General features: G+C 43.8%; 1 protein-coding gene across 1 annotated transcript in view; it reads left to right on the top strand.

Moving 5' to 3' along the window:
* slc43a3b (solute carrier family 43 member 3b) overlaps window positions 1-24,121 on the top strand; it is a 32,920-nt gene that overhangs the window by 5,761 nt on the left and 3,038 nt on the right. The window contains exons 3-11 of the mRNA XM_077237730.1: window positions 6,947-6,993; window positions 7,079-7,155; window positions 9,488-9,580; window positions 9,659-9,798; window positions 10,625-10,755; window positions 14,175-14,318; window positions 14,620-14,727; window positions 20,215-20,401; window positions 23,405-23,528. Of these exons, the coding sequence (XP_077093845.1) occupies window positions 6,947-6,993; window positions 7,079-7,155; window positions 9,488-9,580; window positions 9,659-9,798; window positions 10,625-10,755; window positions 14,175-14,318; window positions 14,620-14,727; window positions 20,215-20,401; window positions 23,405-23,528 (1,051 nt within the window). The remainder of the gene's footprint in view (window positions 1-6,946; window positions 6,994-7,078; window positions 7,156-9,487; window positions 9,581-9,658; window positions 9,799-10,624; window positions 10,756-14,174; window positions 14,319-14,619; window positions 14,728-20,214; window positions 20,402-23,404; window positions 23,529-24,121) is intronic.

Below are 24,121 nucleotides of genomic sequence, written 5' to 3'. Positions count from 1 at the left end.
CAACACTCCTTAATCTATGCAGCAATATCTCATGATCAACTGTGTCGAAAGCCTTAGATAAATCAATAAAAAGGGAAGCGCAACAATCACCTTTATCAACTGATCCCACAATGTCATTTACAACTTTCAAAACGGCTGTTGTGGTACTATGTTTTTTGCGAAACCCAGATTGATTACTAGATAGAACTTTGTGTACATTTAGATAACAAGTCACTTGATCACTAATAAAACTTTCTAAAATTTTTGATAGAACACAAAGCTTTGAGATTGGTCTATAATTATCTAGTATAGTAGGGTCTCCCCCTTTTAATAGGGGGACAACAAAAGCTGATTTCCAGATTTCCCGGAATAACACCAGTATCTATTGAAAGATTAAAAAGATAAGTTAAAGGGGTTGAAATAATATCAGCTGCCATTTTCAAATAGATAGTTTCCACATAATCAGGGCCTGGTGATTTATTTATATTAAGCACTTTAAGTGCTTTGTGGACATCAGAACTCTTGATGTGTACAAAAGTGAACCTCTCCTTTTTAAAAATAGTTTCTGCACTAACAAAGTCATTATTTGAGGGCAAAGAATTGTGTGACTCAAATAAAGACCCAGAGTCAATAAAATGCTTGTTAAAATGGTTAAGTATTTGCTCTTTATCAGATATGATAGTGGAATCCATAGTTATAGATGAAGGGAAATCAGAAGATTTTTTGTTCCCTGCTATATACTTTATATTCTGCCAAAAAAGTTTAGGATTATTTAAGTTAGTCGTAGTTTTTGCGATAAAATAATCAGCTTTGGCCTGCCTGATGGCGATAGTACATTTATTTCGAAGCTGTCTAAAACGAATCCAATCAAAATCTGAATCAGATTGCCTAGCTTTTGCCCAAGCAGTATCCCGCTCACGTATAAGAATAGACAATGCAGTGGAAAACCAAGGGTTATCCCTGCCTTTAACTCTAAGTTTCTTAAATGGTGCATGCCTATTAAGAACCGAAGTAAGACCATCTTAAAAATATTGCCAAGCAAATTCAACATCGGGGATGAGGGAAATCCTTTCCCAATCATAAGTAGCAAGGTCATGGAGAAAACATTGCTCATTAAAATATTTCAAACACCTTTTTGTAATGATACGTGATTTCTGTTTAGGTAATTTTGTATCTCTAGCTGTGGCAACAACACAATGATCACTAACATCATTTGCATATACAGAAGCCAATGAATATTTGTGTGGAACATTTGTAAAAATAAGATCAATTAATGTTGACTTTTTATAATCCTTCAAATTTGGTCTAGTAGGTGCCTCAACTAGCTGAGAAAGGTTAAGAGTATTACAAATTAATTTAAGACCATCAGAAGCTGACTGCAACCAATTCACATTAAAATCACCCAGAAGAAGAAGCTCCTTGTAATCCAATGAAGTCACTGTGTGCATCAGAGATGAAATGGAATCATTATTAGCTGAAGGAGGTCTATAGCAACCGACAACTGTGAGATGCACAGTTTTAGAAAAAGTGAGATTTAAAGCTAGTAATTCATATTGTTTAACCACTGATTCGGAAAGTAATACAATAGCTTCAAAATCTATCCTTTACATAAATTGCTACTCCCCCTCCTCTTTTTGGCCTATCGGCCCTGTGGACAATATAGCCATCGATACCAATAGCTCTGTCCGGAACGGTTTTATTAAGCCACGTTTCAGATAATACTATAACGTCAGCATTGGTATTTTTTACCCAGATACGCACCATGTCCATCTTAGGAAGCAAGCTTCTCACATTAATATGAATAAAACCCAAACCTGATCTAGATTTAAAATCAGTAGGAACATTAAAAACTGAGTTATTGTCACAGGGTCCGGGATTTGGTGAAACATTGCCAGATATCAGCAACATAAGAATTATAAAACTCCGTCGTCTAACTGTTTTACTTTCATTGCTAACAGATGGAGTCAAACATGTAGAGTGGTTGACAACGCTGATTTCCTTTCCTGCATGAACAGACTTTATAGAGTCCTCATACACAAAATTTGAAAATAACAACTTCAGTCGACAGTCCCTAAAAACTTGAATATCTGTGTATAAAGTTACTCCAACATCTGTCCAATTTATCCCTTTTAAAACTGTAGAGGTATCATGATGCGAGTCATACCTGTAGCTGAAGTTTTCCAGGTTGGATATCAAAAGGAGTAAAGCCATCAGAGCCACTCGATCAGAAGTTATATACAGCATTGTCAAGCTACAGTCCACATGCAGCCACAAAAAGTCAAAGTTGATCGTTAGTCTCCAAGAGATGCACGCCGTGATCCACCGCGGAGTGCGCGCACGTCCGACTCGATGAAATCAACCGGCCGGGTCCCAGCGGCTGGTGATAATCAACAACACAATCCACGGGAAGATCCCACGAAGTCCACCGAAGCACCACAACGCCACCAGAACAGCGAACTCTCAGTCCCAGTCCGGAGTCACATCCAAAAAACAGCAATAACACTCGGAACAAGAGTAGAATTGCCAACCTGTGCAGACATGCAAGTTCAAAGGCGTTGAATCCGTTGTAAAATACAGTATCTCCGTTAGGCCGTGGGCAGACTCAGGTAAAGTTGGAGAGCTTTGAGTTTGAATGAGTGGTAGATACAGTGTTTTGAAAAATAAAATTCATTTAGTAAAATAGATCTAAGGTGTGCTAAACATCTCTGCAAATTCACCAGCTACCAAAGTAAGACTCAAAGAAGCACAGGATACCACAATTCATTTAAAACAAGAAAAGGTAAGACAAAGACAATACGTATCAGTATCAGACAATACGTATTAGGCTGCCATCTTGGATTTGCATTTCTTTAAAAGTAAATATCTCCCTTTGCTTTGTACTTTGAGTGTTGTAACTTTGCAGATGTTGTTTATGCTCAAACAGCAACATTTCACACTAGCTAAAGTTAGAAAAGTGAAATCATAATCAACCACTCCTTTAAACACATTTCTTAAAATGATGCTTCCATTTCTCGAAACTCTCCGTAACTTCCCTAACTTCTGACCCATTTCCCCAAACTTCAGGTCAAAAGGAATCTCTCCACTCAAAACCATTCAATCTTGCTGAAAAACCAAACTTTGCCCTCAGACACACACACATGACACACAAGCCATCAAAAACACACACACACACACACACACTACAACATAGTCTTACACACTGCTGAGATCAATTCAAATCAATACTAAAAAAAAAAAAGGAAATACGCAAGTTATGTTGTTTGTGGTTCTCCCCCTCAAAAACCTTTTCACATGATGAACACAACAAAATTATATTTCTTAATGTACGTATACAGTACAACACACCAAACAACAACAAGAGAAACTGCCTCTGCCCCAGCATCAGTCTTTGGTCAGGCTCAGGCCAGGGAATGGTCCCATCACAGCTGTACTGGCCCTAGCAGGGCAGCGGGGGGGAATGCTCCAGCATCCCTGATCACCCGACTCTCATCATCTCAAGCGTCCAGTTCTTCCACTCCATCGTCTTGGTGTCCTACAACAATAGAAGTACTGATTACTGTAACACATTCCTCTTACAAAATGGAAGCATTCAGAAACTCTTATCTGTATGCGAGGCAATTTGATTTTTTTATCGTAATATAGTGCACCAGCTCCAGTACATGTATGTGTTGTGCAGCCTCACTCATACTCGTACCACAGCTCAGCCTCACTCATACTCGTACCACAGCTCAGGCTCACTCATACTCGTACCACAGCCCAGCCTCGCTCATACTTGTACCACAGCCCAGCCTCACTCATACTCGTACCACAGCCCAGCCTCACTCATACTCGTACCACAGCCCAGCCTCGCTCATACTCGTACCACCTGCCAGCCTCACTCATACTTGTACCACAGCCCAGCCTCACTCATACTCGTACCACAGCCCAGCCTCGCTCATACTCGTACCACAGCCCAGCCTGGCTCATACTCGTACCACAGCCCAGCCTCGCTCATACTCGTACCACAGCCCAGCCTCACTCATACTCGTACCACAGCCCAGCCTCGCTCATACTCGTACCACAGCCCAGCCTCACTCATACTCGTACCACAGCCCAGCCTGGCTCATACTCGTACCACAGCCCAGCCTCACTCATACTCGTACCACAGCCCAGGCTCACTCATACTCGTACCACAGCCCAGCCTCACTCATACTCGTACCACAGCCCAGCCTCGCTCATACTCGTACCACAGCCCAGCCTCACTCATACTCGTACCACAGCCCAGCCTCGCTCATACTCGTACCACAGCCCAGCCTCACTCATACTCCACAGCCCAGCCTCACTCATACTCCACAGCCCAGCCTCACTCATACTCGTACCACAGCCCAGCCTCACTCATACTCATACCACAGCCCAGCCTCGCTCATACTCGTACCACAGCCCAGCCTCGCTCATACTCGTACCACAGCCTAGCCTCGCTCATACTCGTACCACAGCCCAGCCTCGCTCATACTCGTGCCTCACTCATACTCGTACCACAGCCCAGCCTCGCTCATACTCGTACCACAGCCCAGCCTCACTCATACTCGTACCACAGCCCAGCCTCGCTCATACTCGTACCACAGCCCAGCCTCGCTCATACTCGTACCACAGCCCAGCCTCACTCATACTCGTACCACAGCCCAGCCTCGCTCATACTCGTACCACAGCCCAGCCTCGCTCATACTCGTACCACAGCCCAGCCTCGCTCATACTCGTACCACAGCCCAGCCTCGCTCATACTCGTACCACAGCCCAGCCTCGCTCATACTCGTACCACAGCCCAGCCTCACTCATACTCCACAGTCCAGCCTCACTCATACTCCACAGCCCAGCCTCACTCATACTCGTACCACAGCCCAGCCTCGCTCATACTCGTACCACAGCCCAGCCTCACTCATACTCGTACCACAGCCCAGCCTCGCTCATACTCGTACCACAGCCCAGCCTCACTCATACTCCACAGCCCAGCCTCACTCATCCTCCACAGCCCAGCCTCACTCATACTCGTACCACAGCCCAGCCTCACTCATACTCGTACCACAGCCCAGCCTCGCTCATACTCGTACCACAGCCCAGCCTCACTCATACTCGTACCACAGCCCAGCCTCGCTCATACTCGTACCACAGCCCAGCCTCACTCATACTCGTACCACAGCCCAGCCTCACTCATACTCGTACCCAGCCCAGCCTCACTCATACTCGTACCACAGACAAGCCTCACTCATACTCGTACCACAGCCCAGCCTCACTCATACACGTACCACAGCCCAGCCTCGCTCATACTCGTACCACAGCCCAGCCTCACTCATACTCGTACCACAGCCCAGCCTCGCTCATACTCATACCACAGCCCAGCCTCACTCATACTCGTACCACAGCCCAGCCTCACTCATACTCGTACCCAGCCCAGCCTCACTCATACTCGTACCACAGACAAGCCTCACTCATACTCGTACCACAGCCCAGCCTCACTCATACACGTACCACAGCTCAGCCTCACTCATACTCGGACCACAGCCCAGCCTCGCTCATACTCGTACCACAGCCCAGCTTCGCTCATACTCGTACCACAGCCCAGCCTCGCTCATACTCGTACCACAGCCCAGCCTCGCTCATACTCGTACCACAGCCCAGCCTCACTCATACTCGTACCACAGCCTAGCCTCACTCATACTCGTACCACAGCCCAGTCTCACTCATACTCGTACAACAGCCCAGCCTAGCTCATATCACACCAAAGACAAGCACATGGTCAATGAGAGTGGCACCAACTTCACCCGAAACTGCTTGTCTCTCTTCCTCGTCTTCTTCCTTCTCCTCTTCCTCCACTCCCTAGCGCTCCAACCACTTTTACATCGGACCCAGGATAGATCCCTGTGGAACACCAGTGGATGTACATAAATCAGCTAACTGGTGATTCTGTACTCGAACACACAGAGATCGATCTGACAAGTATTATTCTATCCACTTATGTGTATGTAAAGAAAAATTAAAACTAGATAACTTAGGTATAATGATTTGATGATTAACAGTATCAAAAGCTTTCTTAAGACCAAGAAACACAGCTCCAACTACACCACCTTTGTCTAATAGAGACTTCATATTTTCTGTAAAAAAAACTATTAGCACTTTCCGTTTAATAATTTGCTCTAAAGCCGAACTATAATTCATGTGACAGATAATTTGCTCAGCTACTAATTTCTCAACAACCTTATATACAGTGGGTAATATGCTGACAGCCCTGTAATCACAGGACGAAAGGGGAATATGTTCAATACTGGAACAAAAATAGCCAACTTCCAGATACTTTATTTACCCTGAGGAATCAAAAGGTTAATAATTCTAGTAATAGGTTTGATTAATTTTGAACAAAACTTGAGCATAGTTTAAGCATATCTTTGAAGTGCTTAGAATATCTGTTTTCTATTTGAATATATAGTAAAGTGTAATTTATTCCTGTGATCAAAGCTGAATTTTCAGCATCATTGCTCCAGTCGTCAGTGTCACATGATCCTTCAGAAATCAGTAAAATATGATGATTTGATGCTCAAGAAACATTTATGATTATTATCAGTGTTGAAAACAGTTCTGCTGCTTCAGATTGTTGTGGAAACTGTATTTGTTCAGGATTCTTTGATGAATAGAACAGCATTTATTTAAAATAAAAAAGTCTTCATTGTCACTTTTGATCAATTTAATGCATCCTTGCTAATAAAAATATTAGTGTCTTAAAAAACAATATTGACCCCAACTTTTCAAACAGCAGTAATCCTTTTATATGAGAAGCTTAAGTGTCCAAATATTTGTGTGACCACTTTCTATCTCAGCTCATAAATCTCAGTCTGTAATAAGTTATAACACAATCCACATGTTCCACAGACGGGGCAGAGAAAACATCACGGTTAACGTCTCTCACATTCTCACTGTGTTATGATTTACTTTACAGATCGGTCTACACTGCAGGGATGTTGTTAATAGCCTTTTCCACTCCTGGTAAAGAGCGTTTTTATCTCTATTGTACCTTTAGTGTATTGCTAGTTGAGTGTGTGTTTGTCATGAGTGCTGTTCCCTCTTGCAGCGACCTCTGTCCTCCTCTTCCCCGCTCTGTCCTTCATCGCTGTGGGAGGAATCCTGTTCCTGATGACCAACATACAGGTACTGAAGATCCCACACACTCCCAAGCTCCAAACCTTTCTGATGGACAATATTAGGTAACACTTTATTTCGATAGTCCAGTTTAGACATTCTACTAACTCTAAGTATGTAGTGGCAAATTAGCCTAAGGCTAACTCTGGTACAATGCATCAAATGGTAACATTTATGTTTGAAATTGTACATGGTCCCTAATAAAAAAAGAAAAAAAAGTTACTTATAGTTAGTAGAATATCGGGGAATATCGGGAATGGTTGGGGGACCATCAAAATAAAATGTTACTGAATATTAAAGGGATAGTTCACCCAAAAATGTAAACTCTGTCAGTAATTACTCTCCCTCATGTTGTTCCAACCCCGTAAGACTTTCGTTCATCTTCGTAACACGAATTGAGATATTTTTGATTAAATCTGAGAGCTGGATCACTCCTCCATAGGCTTCTAAGGGATTGAAACTTGCCAGGTCCGAAAAGTTATTAAAGGCATCGTTAAAATAGTCCAAGTGACTACTGTGGCTCAATCTTAAGTTTATCAAGCGACGAGAATACTTTTTGTGCGCAAAAAAACAAAAATAAAGACTTTATTTCAAGTATTCATGTCCTTCTCTGTGGGCGTCGAGTGAGTTCACTAGTGTAACAGCGCAGCGCTTCTGTGTTGTACGTCACACGTCGGCTCACTATTGGCCGACGCTGGTCATGTGTGTGATGCGTGCGACATACAACACAGAAGCGCTGCGCTGTTACACTAGTGAACTCACTCGACGCCCACAGAGAAGGAAATCAATAGTTGAAATAAAGTCGTTATTTTTGTTTTTTTTGCGCACAAAAAGTATTCTCGTCGCTTGATAAACTTCAGATTGAGCCACTGAACAGAGCCACTTCTCTCTAAACAGACTTTAAACGTGAACCTGTGATAGACGCTGATGGCGTTCACATGCGCATTAAGAATTGATTCTATAGTTATGTGCGTTTGAATATATGTGCGCAGGTTTGTAATTCCTTACAAACCATGCCTAAACAAACTACTTGTCTATAAATTTTGATGCAGAATTTTTATTTTATCTTATCACTTTGGGTAGGTACGCGAACCGAAAAATTCCACAACGCTTTATCTGTAGAGTGGTATAGGGATCCTCCATAGGGAGAGGCTAGTTGGCACTTCAGCACTTGTCATCAGGTCCAGGCGAAAGTCCTTCGTCAGATCTGGAAACGGCCTGGATCCGGCAGACTGCGGGAAAACCTCGGGATAAACAAAGACACTAAAATTAGCGTAGATGCCATTCTTCTTATGATGTAACGAGTACATCAGGATTTAAGGGAAGTGTTCCCAGTTCCGGCTGACCTAATATAAGCAGCCTAATATTGAATTATAGAAGGCTATTGAGTGTTATGTGAATGCTAGGTCAAAGAGATGTGTTTTTAGTCTAGCTTTGAACTGAGAGACTGTGTCTGCTTCCCGGACAATGTTAGGAAGATTGTTCCAAAGTTTTGGTGCTAAATAGGAAAAGGATCTACCGCCAGCAGTCGATTTATATATTCTAGGTATTATCAACTGGCCGGAGTTTTGAGATCGCAATAGACGTGAAGGACTATAATGCGTTAAGAGCTCGCTCAAGTACTGGGGAGCTAAACCATTTAGTGCTTTGTAAGTAATCAGCAATATTTTAAAATTTATACGATGTTTAATAGGGAGCCAATGCAGTGTTGACAGAACCAGGCTAATATGGTCGTACTTCCTTGTTCTGGTAAGAACTCTAGCGGCTGCGTTTTGAACTAGCTGTAGTTTGTTTATTAAGCGTGCAGGGCAACCACCCAGTAGAGCATTACAATAATCTAGCCTTGATGTCATGAACGCATGAACTAGTTGTTCCGCATTTGTCAATGAGAGCATATGACGTCATTTAGATATATTTTTAAGATCGAAAAAAAAAAATATATTGATTCAGGTCAATTCAGTTCAGTTAAATAACTGTGTAAAGTTCATCAATTATGAGTTCAGTTCAGCTATAAGCAGCTAGTGTCATTATTCAACTCAATTCAGTTCAAATGTAGATTCAGATTTGTTCAATGACAGCGTTGATGTTACAAAATGTGTCAATTGTGAAACTAAGTCGGGTCAGCTACGAAGTGGCTCTGCAGAAAACAGTGATGTCATCACCATTCAGGTTTTGTTCTCATCCAGTAGAGTCAGTGCATTCAGATCAAGAATATTACTGAATATTAACTCTTTTTCACGTTTTCCATGATATGACCCTTTAACATAAACGATGAACCCACATGTAATGTCCTCTTCATGAAGTGTATTGGTGCTACAGTAATGTCCTCATCTGTCTGTAGGTGGCGAATCTCTTCGGCGCTCACCGCTCCACAATAATCACTCTGTATAACGGTGCCTTCGACTCTTCCGCTGCGGTTTTCCTCATTGTCAAAGTAAGAGGCAAATAAAACCCTCACATGATAATCGATTAGAAAGGCCTTGAGTCGTGATGTCTGATCTCTGTGTTTCAGTTGCTGTTTGAGGACGGCGTGTCTCTGCGATGGTCTTTTGTCTTCTTGTCCTGCTGTAGTGTTCTTCATCTGTTCCGCACCTTCGTGCTGATGCCTCGAACACACATCCCGTACCCGCTGCCAGAGAACTACAGCTACGGGTAAACCCACCGCTGACCGGCTCAGGTGCTCCGCCTCCTCCTGGAGAACACCTGAGACATCTTTACATCTGTATATAAGCTGTAGATAACACCAGGACTTCACCGACAGGGAAGCCTCAAGCAGATTGTCTCAGTATCCGCGTTTCCATTACAGATTTGCGCAAAACTTTTGCGATATTTTCTAAATGTTGATAAAAAACGATTGCAAAATGATGTCGTTTCCATTAACCGATGTTATGCGGACTAAAACGTTGTTTTTTCCTCTCGCAATATGTCTTTCCAAACATCATGGCAACAGGTTTACTAATATCCCAGCCAGCGCACTAGACATTATTATTAATGGAAGGAGACGTGTGTGTGTGTTATTCCGGCATTAATGTCAAGGAAAGACTCTTCTACTGTGAGCGGCTCGTATGAGTGTTTATGGGTGTTTCTCACTCACTTCTGCTTCAAGCTCTTGATTCTGGCATTACTTTGTTGTTTAGAATCCAGTATTCCTGTAAGTCTTCTGTCTTTTATGAGTTTAATAAAGAACTCTGTCTCGTCTACTGTCCAAATATACCATGTCAAAAACTGTTTCCATTGCAGTTTTAATATTCTTGTTTTTAATTAACTGAAAAACCACCTCATGCGAGCGTAAAAACTTTTTTGCGATATATGTGAGTTTTTGCGAAATTGACGTGTTTCTTTGGACTTTATTTTTTTCTTCTTCAGATACTAGTAGCTTTGCACAGATTACTTTATGCTCTATGCTTTATACTTCACTGTCTGCAGTGTATATCTTTCCTCCAACAATGCTTTGTCTGTTTCTTATTTACACATATAGGATGAACTGTGGAGTAACTCAGGATTATGCCATTGCAAAGATTGAAGAGAAGAACATCCAGACTTCTAAGTCTGAGGAGGAAATGCCATTTAAAGAGACTTCTGTCCAAGGCCAAACCACAGACACAACGGGTAGGCAAGAGTTCAACACTAAACACACTTGTTACATGTGCTATTTGTGCTCTACGCCTGTGCTCAGATCACTGTAGAGACAGAACACCCATTTTCAACAAACATAAAAACTACAATAACTACACTGTAAAAATGTCTGTAATTGTTACAGAAAACCGTTTTTACAGTCCAAACTTGCTAATACCGTATGATTTATGATGAAAATAGTAAAACGATTTATGTAATTAATTTTGTTTCTGGACAGGCCACTTATAATGAACTCAATGATGATTCAATATGTGCTTTTCATTTATCATCTGTATTATCATGGTGGTTATTAGTACAATATAATGTAAAACTCTTAAGATTTTGTCTATAAATGCACCACATGTTCAGATGAGATCATTCTCAGAAAGACACAATGTCTGGAACAAAAGCAGCTTTTGCACCATTTCTGGCCACAGTACCTCTTGTGTTCTGGGCAAGTGCCACACGGGACTCGAACCCACGACCTGAAAGGGTCAGGGCTTGTTGCTTATAACGATACGCCACTAAGAACACTCGTTGTCATGTTACTGAAGAGAGGTTTCAGAGTCCACAAATGCGTCATTGAGCATGTTAACTGGTTAGCATGCAAAGCAAAACTTAGCCACAAATGTAGCGTATGGCCACATTAGAAAGAATGGACACAATATAGCAGGCTAACCAATTAGCATGCTAAGCTATTTAGTATAGGACAAAAAATGCAGGGACGGACAACTTTAGAAAGGTACTTCTTGGGGACAGGAGTAAATATCAAACATATGTTTGGTCATCTAGACAATGTAGAACAAAACTGGACAAGATTTGTGGGACGAGTTGCGAAACAACTGTTTTTCATCTTCAATATGGCGTATAGGCAGATAAATGGAAAATTAAAAATGAGATATCGGCGATATCGGCATAGACGGACGGAATGACACAGAAAACAAATTAAGTAAACAAGTGATAGGTAAACAGTTCAACAGTAGTAAACAGTTCAACAGTAGTAAACAGTTCAAAGGATTTTTTGCAAAAATCTTTATATTTCTGGAACACTAGGTGGCGCTGTGTTCAAACATCTCAGGTACCTTCAGGTCATGATGCTGATGAAGCGTTCAGAGTCTCGTTTCGATAGATCAAAGTTACAGCTGAGATTCAGCATCTAATCTAATTTTGAGTCAACATTGTTAACTTTGCATAATCATAACCTTTGAACAAAAAGGAATAACAAAATTCTGTTCAGTCGTTTCTGTGTTGCTCGGTCCAGTGATCGTCAGAGACAATTTTTTGAGTAGCGACAAAATGGAATACTGTGCTTTTCAAAATGGCCACTACTGTAATGGCCGCTATTGTATGGGTGGTGGCGCTATAGAGTTGGTTCTAGAGACCTTAAATTTGGTAAGATTACTATTCATTACCATTAGTACAAGTGTGCCAAATTTAATTACTTTCCGACTTACGGTTCATAAGGATGCCATAGAAGAAAAATAAGAAAGCTCACAATTACAATAGGGGCTACAGCGGCTTCAGTGCTTGGCCCCTGATTTCCATTACACGAGAGTAGATGTTAAAACTTCATGCTGATTTGTACTCGGCTTTCGCCAAGATAATCACCAACTAAGACGTAGCTTTACAGTAACCTATGCTTCTCCATCCATTTACGCTTCTTTCCATCTGGTGACGTGAATCTTCTGTCTGGTGTTAATATTGCGCGTCAGCACACACAACGGCTGCAACCACAGTGCGGTCCCCCCATAACAACCCCCTGGATTGAGTGGAGTAGGGAACATCTCTAGGGTCTTCAAGTGGGCACCTTCCGTCCTCAGTGTTTCTTCGACTAGCCCACGACACCTCAAGAGGGCTCGACAGTGACTCTGGCGTCCCAGAGTCACCCCCTCCGTCCCCCACTCAACTCAGCCCAGCTTACTGACCTCTACATCCCTCCTGCTGCTGAGACCTAACCACAATCTCACAATCTCTCCGCAACCCAACCATACGCGCCAACCCGTTTGACTAAGGCTGTCGAGCCCCACTGGTGCGTTAATATGCAGTTTCAGTGGCAACGGTTCCGTATGGCATACCACCTACCGCAAAACACAATATCTGCCCAACCACCCGTCATTCACGCAATATACACAGGAACGTAATGACTGTAAATACTATACAACCTATACAAATAAACCAACAGACCTTTCAAGTTTTCAAGAATTCTACGAAACCGTAGCATGGCGGCCTGTACTCAGCCAGCTAGAATCTTTCCGTCTCAACCACAGCCAGTTGCTGCTCCTTTCTGCTGCTTCAGATAAGTTCTTTACTGTACGACGCAACTCTTGGCCACTGAATCCGACGTCTCTGAGGAACCGGGTTGTAGAGTGTGCCACAAAACCTCGACAACCCACTTCCACTGGATAAACCTGGACTCTCCATCCTCGCTGTTCTGCTTCAGTGGCCAGATGAGCATACCGCAGTTTCTTCCTCTCATATGCCTCATCTACCGCATCCTCCCATGGCACTGTTAACTCTATCAGTTGAACAATGCGTGCTGATCCAGACCACAAAACAATATCTGGTCGTAGGTTAGTGGTGGCAATCTCAGGTGGAAAAATAAGCCGTTGATCAAGATCAACCAGCATCTTCCAGTCCCTAGCAGCTTCCAGTTGTCCTGGGCGAGAATTGGTGTTAGCACCTTTTCTTGGTGGTTGCTCGCATGGGCGGAGGAATATTGTCTTCTGCGTGTAATGTTTTGCTAGAACAGGCTGCAATTTATTGGTCATACTACGCTTGCCTTCCAATGCTAAAGCCAAACATCGCAATACTTGGTCATGGCGCCAAGTAAACCGACCCTGGCTAAGAGCCACCTTACATCCTGTCAAAATGTGCCTTAATGTGGCAGGTGATGAACACAAAGGACAAGATGGATCCTCTCCTACCCAGAGGTTTAGGTTCTGCGGTGATGGGAGAACATCATATGTTGACCTAATAAGGAAACTGATCCTACTCTCTTCCATTGACCAAAGGTCTTGCCAGCCCATTTTGCGTTGTTCCACACCTCGTTGACTACAAGCTTCCTCCTTTGAGCTGGGCCTGCCTTGTGCCATTTAGGAGGAGCTAAACTGAGCCCAAAACCCCCTCTTCCATGCTGTACCTGTCCCACGATATCCCCAATTTGAAGGTCAGCCTTTGCCTCTACTATAGATTTCTTTGCTGACCACGTTCTAACAGTTTTTACCACAGGGGCTGCCTCCCTTACACATTTGTCGCGTGACTCTGCTAAAGTCATTTCCAGTCTGACCTTGGCACACTTAAACTCCTCGGTTAAAGCAGAGACTGGAAGCTGCAATACTCACCTGGCCACATTATTGTTTGTCTGATTGTGAAGTATAAAGTGTATTAACACTATGAATGTATGTTTCTGTCAGAGCGTAGTTTCAAGAGCTGTTTCCTTTCCTGGTTCTTCTTGTGGCATTTGCTGTGGCTTTCTGCGATGCAGCTGAGACACTACTTGTTCATCGGGACCTTAAACCCAATGCTGAATCATCTGGCCGCAGGAGAACCAAGCCTCGGTACACACACACACACACACACACACACACACACACACACACACACACACACACACACACACACACACACACACACACACACACACACACACACACACACACACACACACACACACACACAAACAAACACACACAAACACATACTGTATTATCCTTATGCCCAGCTCTTGCTGTGAATCAGGTGAGTCCCTGCCTTCGAGCGGTATGTATAGATATAGACATGCAAACAGGCTCAGGCTACATCATGTGTGCATCATGAGATTGAATGGTGTTTTTACTCCGTGTTCTTGTTGTTGCTCAGTCAGTAGATATACGAATGCGTTTGCGTTCACTCAGCTGTGTGGGATCCTGTGCGCCCCCTGGAACGGCCTCATCATGGACCGACACAAGGGAAAGCTGAGAGAACCAGGTCAACACAGAAACATGCACACATTTCTGTCTTCTTTTTAAAGGTTTTCAGTGTACACATGAAAACATTGTAGGAAACACACTTTCTTGTGCAAAAAGACCATTTATTAAATTAAAGTTTCAAAACAAACTTTCTGATTTATGTCAGTAAGACTCATTTAAGGGAAAGTTCAACTTAAACTATTAATTTTTTTTTTAATTGAAATAAACCTGAAATATAATGAGAATATTAGATAGCAAAACTTGTAAATAAATAAAAACTAAAACTGATCTACTAATGATAAATCAAACTGAAATAGTACTTAAAAAACAATTAAAAACACTAATAAAAAGGACAAATGGACATAAAATTACAATATTTTATAATATTTTAACTTGAATTCAAATTAAATCTGAAAATATTAAAATAAAAGCTCATTCAAAATATTAGTAAAAGTTATAATAGTTTTAACTTTGAACTCAGAGGGAAATATTAATAATTAATTATAACATGATTAATTATGAATATTTGGATCAGTTAATCGGATTAACATGATGTAGCTAAATTAACATTACAATCAATTAATCAGTTCGTCCAGTAAACATTAAGTATTGAATATTTATGAATAAAAAAAAAAAAGTGATTTTTCATGGCCACAGAAAAACTGACGGGCCAGTGTGACACTGTCGGGCCAGTGTGAGTGGGGCTTTAAACGGGCCGACAGGGCTAATAGCCTCGAGTCTGGAGCGCCGAGCCCTAAACACACTGTGTTTCCACTGTCGGGCCAGTGTGAGCAGGGCTTTAATCGGGCCGGCCGGACTAATAGCTCGAGTCTGGAGCGCCGAGCCCTAAACACACTGTGTTTCCACTGTCGGGCCAGTGTGAGCAGGGCTTTAATCGGGCCGGCCGGACTAATAGCTCGAGTCTGGAGCGCTGAGCCCTAAACACACTGTGTTTCCACTGTCGGGCCAGTGTGAGCAGGGCTTTAATCGGGCCGGCCGGACTAATAGCTCGAGTCTGGAGCGCCGAGCCCTAAACACACTGTGTTTCCACTGTCGGGCCAGTGTGAGCAGGGCTTTAATCGGGCCGGCCGGACTAATAGCTCGAGTCTGGAGCGCCGAGCCCTAAACACACTGTGTTTCCACTGTCGGGCCAGTGTGAGCAGGGCTTTAATCGGGCCGGCCGGACTAATAGCTCGAGTCTGGAGCGCCGAGCCCTAAACGCACTGTGTTTCCACTGTCGGGCCAGTGTGAGCAGGGCTTTAATCGGGCCGGCCGGACTAATAGCTCGAGTCTGGAGCGCCGAGCCCTAAACACACTGTGTTTCCACTGTCGGGCCAGTGTGAGCAGGGCTTTAAACGGGCCGGGTGGGCTAATAGCTCGAGTCTGGAGAGTCTAACCCTAAACACACTGTATTTCCACTGTCGGGCCAGGCTGAGCAGGGCTTTAAACGGGCCGGGCCGGGCTAAAAGCCTCGGATCTGGAGAGTCTAACCCTAAACACACTGTGTTTCCACTGTCGGGCCAGTGTGAGCAGGGCTTTAAACGGGCCGGGCCGGGCTAAAAGCCTCGGATCTGGAGCGTCTAACCCTAAACACACTGTGTTTCCACTGTCGGGCCAGTGTGAGCAGGGCTTTAAACGGGCCGGCCGGGCTAATAGCCTCGAGTCTGGAGAGTCTAACCCTAAACACACTGTATTTCCACTGTCGGGCCAGTGTGAGCAGGGCTTTAAACGGGCCGGCCGGGCTAATAGCCTCGAGTCTGGAGAGTCTAACCCTAAACACACTGTATTTCCACTGTCGGGCCAGTGTGAGCAGGGCTTTAAACGGGCCGGGCCGGGCTAATAGCCTCGAGTCTGGAGAGTCTAACCCTAAACACACTGTGTTTCCACTGTCGGGCCAGTGTGAGCAGGGCTTTAAACGGGCCGGGCCGGGCTAAAAGCCTCGGATCTGGAGCGTCTAACCCTAAACACACTGTGTTTCCACTGTCGGGCCAGTGTGGGCAAGGCTTTAAACGGGCCGGTCGGGCTAATAGCTCCAGTCTGGAGCATCTAACCCTAAACACACTGTGTTTCCACTGTCGGGCCAGTGTGAGCGGGGCTTTAAACGGGCCGGGCCGGGCTAATAGCCTCGAGTCTGGAGCGTCTAACCCTAAACACACTGTGTTTCCACTGTCGGGCCAGTTTGAGCAGGGCTTTAAACGGGCCGGGCCGGGTTAATAGCCTCGAGTCTGGAGCGTCTAACCCTAAACACACACTGTGTTTCCACTGTCGGGCCAGTGTGAGCAGGGCTTTAAACGGGCCGGCAGGGCTAATAGCTCGAGTCTGGACTGTCTAACCCTGCTCACACTGTGTTTCCACTGTCGGGCCAGTGTGAGCAGGGCTTTAAACGGGCCGGGCCGGGCTAATAGCCTCAAGTCTGGAGTGTCTAACCCTAAACACACTGTGTTTCCACTGTCGGGCCAGTGTTAGCAGGTCTTTAAAAGGGCCGGGCCGGGCTAATAGCCTCGAGTCTGGAGCGCTGAGCCCTAAACACACTGTGTTTCCACTGTCGGGCCAGTTTGAGAAGGGCTTTAAACGGGCCGGCCGGGCTAATAGCTCGAGTCTGGAGCACCGAGCCCTAAACACACTGTGTTTCCACTGTCGGGCCAGTGTGAGCAAGGCTTTAAACGGGCCGGCCAGGCTAATAGCCTCGAGTCTGGAGCACCGAGCCCTAAACATACTGTGTTTCCACTGTCGGGCCAGTTTGAGCAGGGCTTTAAAAGGGCCGGGCCGGGCTAATAGCCTCGAGTCTGGAACGTCTAACCCTAAACACACTGTGTTTCCACTGTCGGGCCAGTGTGAGCAAGGATTTAAACGGGCCGGCCGGGCTAATAGCTCTAGTCTAGAGCGTCTAACCCTAAACACACTGTGTTTCCACTGTCGGGCCAGTTTGACCAGGGCTTTAAACGGGCCGGGTGTGCTAATAGCCTCGAGTCTGGAGCGTCTAACCTTAAACACACTGTGTTTCCACTGTCGGGCCAGTGTGAGCAGGGCTTTAAACGGGCCGGGCTGGCTAATAGCCTCGAGTCTGGAGCGTCTAACCCTAAACACACTGTGTTTCCACTGTCGGGCTAGTTTGAGCAGGGCTTAAACGGGCCGGGCGGGCTAATAGCCTCGCGTCTGGAGCGTCTAACCCTAAACACACTGTGTTTCCACTGTCGGGCCAGTGTGAGCAGGGCTTTAAACGGGCCGGGCCGGGCTAATAGCCTCGAGTCTGGAGCGTCTAACCCTAAACACACTGTGTTTCCACTGTCGGGCCAGTGTGAGCAGGGCTTTAAACGGGCCGCCAGGGCTAATAGCTTGAGTCTGGAGCGCCGTGCCCTAAACACACTGTGTTTCCACTGTCATGCCAGTGTGAGCAGGGCTTTAAACGGGCCGGCCGGGCTAATAGCTTCGAGTCTAGAGCATCCTACCCTAAACACACTGTGTTTCCACTGTCGGGCCAGTGTGACCAGGGCTTTAAACGGGCCGGGCGGGCTAATAGCCTCGAGTCTGGAGCGTCTAACCCTAAACACACTGTGTTTCCACTGTCGGGCCAGTGTGAGCAGGGCTTTAAACGGGCCGGCCGGGCTAATAGCCTCGAGTCTGGAGCGCTGAACCCTAAATACACTGTGTTTCCACTGTCGGGCCGGTGTGAGCGGGGCTTTAAACGGGCCGGCCGGGCTAATAGCCTCGAGTCTGGAGCGCTGAGCCCTAAACACACTGTGTTTCCACTGTCGGGCCAGTGTGAGCAGGGCTTTAAACGGGCCGGCCGGGCTAATAGCTCTAGTCTAGAGCGTCTAACCCTAAACACACTGTGTTTCCACTGTCGGGCCAGTGTGACCAGGGCTTTAAACGGGCCGGGTGTGCTAATAGCCTCAAGTCTGGAGCGCCAAGCACAAAACTGTCTCCGCAGCCAAAGAAATCACTGGAAACTAGCCAGATTGCAAAACTAACTTGATAAAAGCGACTGTTTGCTAGCATTTTTGTTGTTTACTTTAGATTTCAAACCCAACCATTGATGTTTTAACCAATAAGTGATACATTGATCATAATGAATTAATTTGTGTCAAGATTGCACATTATTCACACAGAAATAAAGTGGTTTACCATTACTTCACAAAAGAAAGAGGACACACTAAGCCTTCAGTCGCATCTGTTTCTGTTTATTTGTAGTCACATGACAGTATGTTTACATCAAATCTATAAAGAATAAACATTTCTACAAATATACCACCAAAAATGCGACCTGAGGAGCTTATATTTTCAGTCAGAGAAATAGGAAGCTCCCGTAAAACCAGAGTTGCTTTATTTTATGACAAAGGCGGAGCTAAATATGGATATCAGACAGTCCGGTGTAAAGAGACGAGACGTACTGACAGATAAAATAAAATCATGATTATGATAGCCTATATGATTTGTCTGATTTCTTCAAGCGGTCATATTTACCATGTTTACTACGTTAATGGTTAGCACGCATAGTCGTTTGCATTGCAAGTATTTCTGCCTTATATCAGAATCCACATCAGTAGTTATTTCAAACACTTGCTGCTGTATGAAAATGAGTTTTGAGCTAAGAAATGTTAAAAGTCTTTAAGTATTGTACACAAATTTTATTAATTAAATCAACTATGAGGAGGTGATGTCCACTAAAGTGTGAGTTGGTAAATGAGTATTAATTAGATAGGACACACGATATAGGTGGGGTTACATTAACTAGTAGTTTCCTCCTAAAGCATGCATAAAACAAAATACTATGCAAGAGACTCTATACAAGACATGATAAAAAAAATAATAATAATCATACACTTAATGTCCTGGGATGCATGTTCATTTATAGAACAGTTAGTCTATAAATGAATGCAGAATCTGCTTTATGCGTCTTTACTATGGCCTGATTAAAAATGAGTTTAGAGCAAAGCTCTGCTATATTAGGAATAGTTTCAGTGTCTGATTGGTCCAGCCATTACAGAGTTTATAAAATATGATGCTGAAATAGCACTGGTGCAAGGGTTTCGATAAAGAATTTAAGAGAAAACTAAAATAATTTATACAGTTTGAGTCACTATTTAATTAGTATTGTTTAACATTTATAAAAGTTTACAAATAATAAAAAAAATTTATTAGATATTGAAACACTGTGCTTGTTCAATAATAATATATCACCCAGTTACTGAATTAAAATGTTTTGTCACTTCATTTCTCACACAGTATAAATTATTTTTTATGAGACATTTTGATACCTGAAAATATGAATATAAAGTTCTGTCGGGAACTCTCTATGGCGTGGGCATGTTGTGTTTGTATTGTAAGTAACAGCAGCGTAACAGATCTATTCCACCAAACACATTAACATTGTCATATCCATTCCCATGCCAAACACTGAGTGAAAGTTTGGCTATGTTTCTGTCATGACTCCCCGCTTCTCTTTAACTTATCTAATGAACACGGCCTCAAACCACAGCCTTTCCACTTCCTTCACTGTTCACAGGCCAGAGTGAGCGAGAGGCAGACCTGAGGGCGGCCATCTTGTCCCTGTCCCTGACTGCGCTGCAGTGTGTGTTGTTTTCAGTGTGTGCTGCGACCCCTATCCTTCCTCTGCAATACCTCACCTTCATCCTCCAGGTGCTCAACAGATCCTTCCTCTACGGGGGAAACGCTGCCTTCATCAGCATGGCGTGAGTCTTCTTCACACTAGAGGAACAGATCTTCATTTAATCATCATTTAATCACGCTCACCCCGCTCCAAAACTTTCTTTCGTGTCTGCAACACAAATATACTGCGGTTCTGAGAACAAGAAATCATACAGGTTTGGAATTAGATTGAGGGTGATTAAATATCAGCCGATCATTTTTAGATTTATATTTTAAGATTTGAAGTGCACATTCCATACAAGCACAAAATTATTTTCATGATTTATCACAACTTTTTATCTTTTGTCAAATAAACTTAGATAATTAATGTGGTTCAGATAACATCATATTTTGAGTTACTATTTATTAAATCAATAATTTAATGTTGTATTAACTTAAATTAATTTAAGTAAAAGAAGAGTTGCTCAGGTGTAACTGTGTCCAGGTTAGAGTTGCTCAGGTTAACTGTGTCCAGGTTAGAGTTACTCAGTGTAACTGTGTTCCAGGTTAGAGTTACTCAGGTTAACTGTGTCCAGGTTAGAGTTGCTCAGTGTAACTGTGTCCAGGTTAGAGTTACTCAGTGTAACTGTGTTCCAGGTTAGAGTTACTCAGGTTAACTGTGTCCAGGTTAGAGTTGCTCAGTGTAACTGTGTCCAGGTTAGAGTTACTCAGTGTAACTGTGTCCAGGTTAGAGTTACTCAGGTTAACTGTGTCCAGGTTAGAGTTACTCAGTGTAACTGTGTTCCAGGTTAGAGTTACTCAGGTTAACTGTGTCCAGGTTAGAGTTGCTCAGTGTAACTGTGTCCAGGTTAGAGTTGCTCAGTGTACCTGTATCCAGGTTAGAGTTGCTCAGTGTAACTGTGTCCAGGTTAGAGTTACTCAGTGTAACTGTGTTCCAGGTTAGAGTTACTCAGTGTAACTGTGTCCCAGGTTAGAGTTGCTCAGTGTAACTGTGTTCCAGGTTAGAGTTACTCAGTGTAACTGTGTCCAGGTTAGAGTTGCTCAGTGTAACTGTGTCCAGGTTAGAGTTACTCAGTGTAACTGTGTCCAGGTTAGAGTTACTCAGTGTAACTGTGTCCAGGTTAGAGTTACTCAGGTAAACTGTGTCCAGGTTAGAGTTGCTCAGTGTAACTGTGTCCAGGTTAGAGTTACTCAGTGTAACTGTGTCCAGGTTAGAGTTACTCAGTGTAACTGTGTCCAGGTTAGAGTTGCTCAGTGTAACTGTGTCCAGGTTAGAGTTACTCAGTGTAACTGTGTCCAGGTTAGAGTTACTCAGTGTAACTGTGTCCAGGTTAGAGGTACTCAGTGTAACTGTGTTCCAGGTTAGAGTTGCTCAGGGTAACTGTGTTCCAGGTTAGAGTTACTCAGTGTAACTGTGTCCAGGTTAGAGTTGCTCAGTGTAACTGTGTCCAGGTTAGAGTTACTCAGTGTAACTGTGTCCAGGTTAGAGTTGCTCAGTGTAACTGTGTCCAGGTTAGAGTTACTCAGTGTAACTGTGTCCAGGTTAGAGTTACTCAGTGTAACTGTGTCCAGGTTAGAGTTACTCAGGTTAACTGTGTCCAGGTTAGAGTTGCTCAGTGTAACTGTGTCCAGGTTAGAGTTACTCAGTGTAACTGTGTCCAGGTTAGAGTTACTCAGTGTAACTGTGTCCAGGTTAGAGTTGCTCAGTGTAACTGTGTCCAGGTTAGAGTTACTCAGTGTAACTGTGTCCAGGTTAGAGTTACTCAGTGTAACTGTGTCCAGGTTAGAGTTACTCAGGTTAACTGTGTCCAGGTTAGAGTTGCTCAGTGTAACTGTGTCCAGGTTAGAGTTACTCAGTGTAACTGTGTCCAGGTTAGAGTTACTCAGTGTAACTGTGTCCAGGTTAGAGTTACTCAGTGTAACTGTGTCCAGGTTAGAGTTACTCAGTGTAACTGTGTTCCAGGTTAGAGTTACTCAGTGTAACTGTGTCCAGGTTAGAGTTGCTCAGTGTAACTGTGTCCAGGTTAGAGTTACTCAGTGTAACTGTGTCCAGGTTAGAGGTACTCAGTGTAACTGTGTCCAGGTTAGAGTTGCTCAGTGTAACTGTGTCCAGGTTAGAGTTACTCAGTGTAACTGTGTCCAGGTTAGAGTTACTCAGTGTAACTGTGTTCCAGGTTAGAGTTGCTCAGTGTAACTGTGTCCAGGTTAGAGTTGCTCAGTGTAACTGTGTCCAGGTTAGAGTTACTCAGTGTAACTGTGTTCCAGGTTAGAGGTACTCAGTGTAACTGTGTCCAGGTTAGAGTTGCTCAGTGTAACTGTGTCCAGGTTAGAGTTACTCAGTGTAACTGTGTTCCAGGTTAGAGGTACTCAGTGTAACTGTGTCCAGGTTAGAGTTACTCAGTGTAACTGTGTCCAGGTTAGAGTTACTCAGTGTAACTGTGTTCCAGGTTAGAGTTGCTCAATGTAACTGTGTTCCAGGTTAGAGTTGCTCAGTGTAACTGTGTCCAGGTTAGAGTTACTCAGTGTAACTGTGTTCCAGGTTAGAGTTGCTCAGTGTAACTGTGTTCCAGGTTAGAGTTACTCAGTGTAACTGTGTCCAGGTTAGAGTTTCTCAGTGTAACTGTGTTCCAGGTTAGAGTTACTCAGTGTAACTGTGTCCAGGTTAGAGTTACTCAGGTAAACTGTGTCCAGGTTAGAGTTACTCAGTGTAACTGTGTCCAGGTTAGAGTTACTCAGGTAAACTGTGTCCAGGTTAGAGTTACTCAGTGTAACTGTGTCCAGGTTAGAGTTACTCAGTGTAACTGTGTCCAGGTTAGAGTTTCTCAGTGTAACTGTGTTCCAGGTTAGAGTTACTCAGTGTAACTGTGTCCAGGTTAGAGTTACTCAGGTAAACTGTGTCCAGGTTAGAGTTGCTCAGTGTAACTGTGTCCAGGTTAGAGTTACTCAGTGTAACTGTGTTCCAGGTTAGAGTTACTCAGTGTAACTGTGTTCCAGGTTAGAGTTACTCAGTGTAACTGTGTCCAGGTTAGAGTTACTCAGTGTAACTGTGTTCCAGGTTAGAGTTGCTCAGTGTAACTGTGTTCCAGGTTCCCGTCGGCACACTTTGGGAAGCTGTATGGAGCTGTGATGGCTCCCTCCGCTGTGTTCTCGCTGCTCCAGTATCCCTGCTTCGCTCTCATTAAAGGACCACTGGGAGGAGACCCTCTTTACGTAAGATCAACACTATCCATACACACTCGTGTTCTGATCATGCACGCTATACAACATGCCATGGGTAACGGACTCTGTTGTCAATAGTTTAGATATTTGAAGCACAGCTCACTTTAAAACCATTAGCTTTCTCTCTGCGAATCTGTGTGACCAGTTTGAGCCCGTTGTGAAGTCAGCACGGTGACATCTTTCACAGAAATTCCAGATCGCATCAATTCCCATTGAAACGACTGGATTTCACCTGTGAGAACATTCAATTTCCCCACAATAAACATGAACTAACATAAACTACCGACTGCTATTATAACCCCCAGTGGAGGTCATGTGTGGCTTTGATAGCGAGCGATTATTGCACAAAAACACACCGTATGTTTTACCAGTGGGTTTATTTTATTCCAGTGGCATAATGCTTTCCTTGAAACTTGTTTTTCCAACATTAGCCACATCACGTCTGCCAGTATCTGTTAGGAAGGTGCTGAGATGAAATAACATGATCTTTTGAAAATCTCTCAGCATTTGTTTGGCAGATGTAAATTCAGCATATTTGTCATTTTTCTGAGACTTTGAAACTGTTCTGTTCAAGTTTCATCAGT

Source organism: Siphateles boraxobius, unplaced genomic scaffold, assembly GCF_051911475.1.
Source record: "Siphateles boraxobius isolate OS27281-9 unplaced genomic scaffold, OSU_SipBor_1 207, whole genome shotgun sequence".
Taxonomy (NCBI): Eukaryota; Metazoa; Chordata; class Actinopteri; order Cypriniformes; family Leuciscidae; genus Siphateles; species Siphateles boraxobius.
This window is presented reverse-complemented; position numbering and strand designations above follow the sequence as displayed.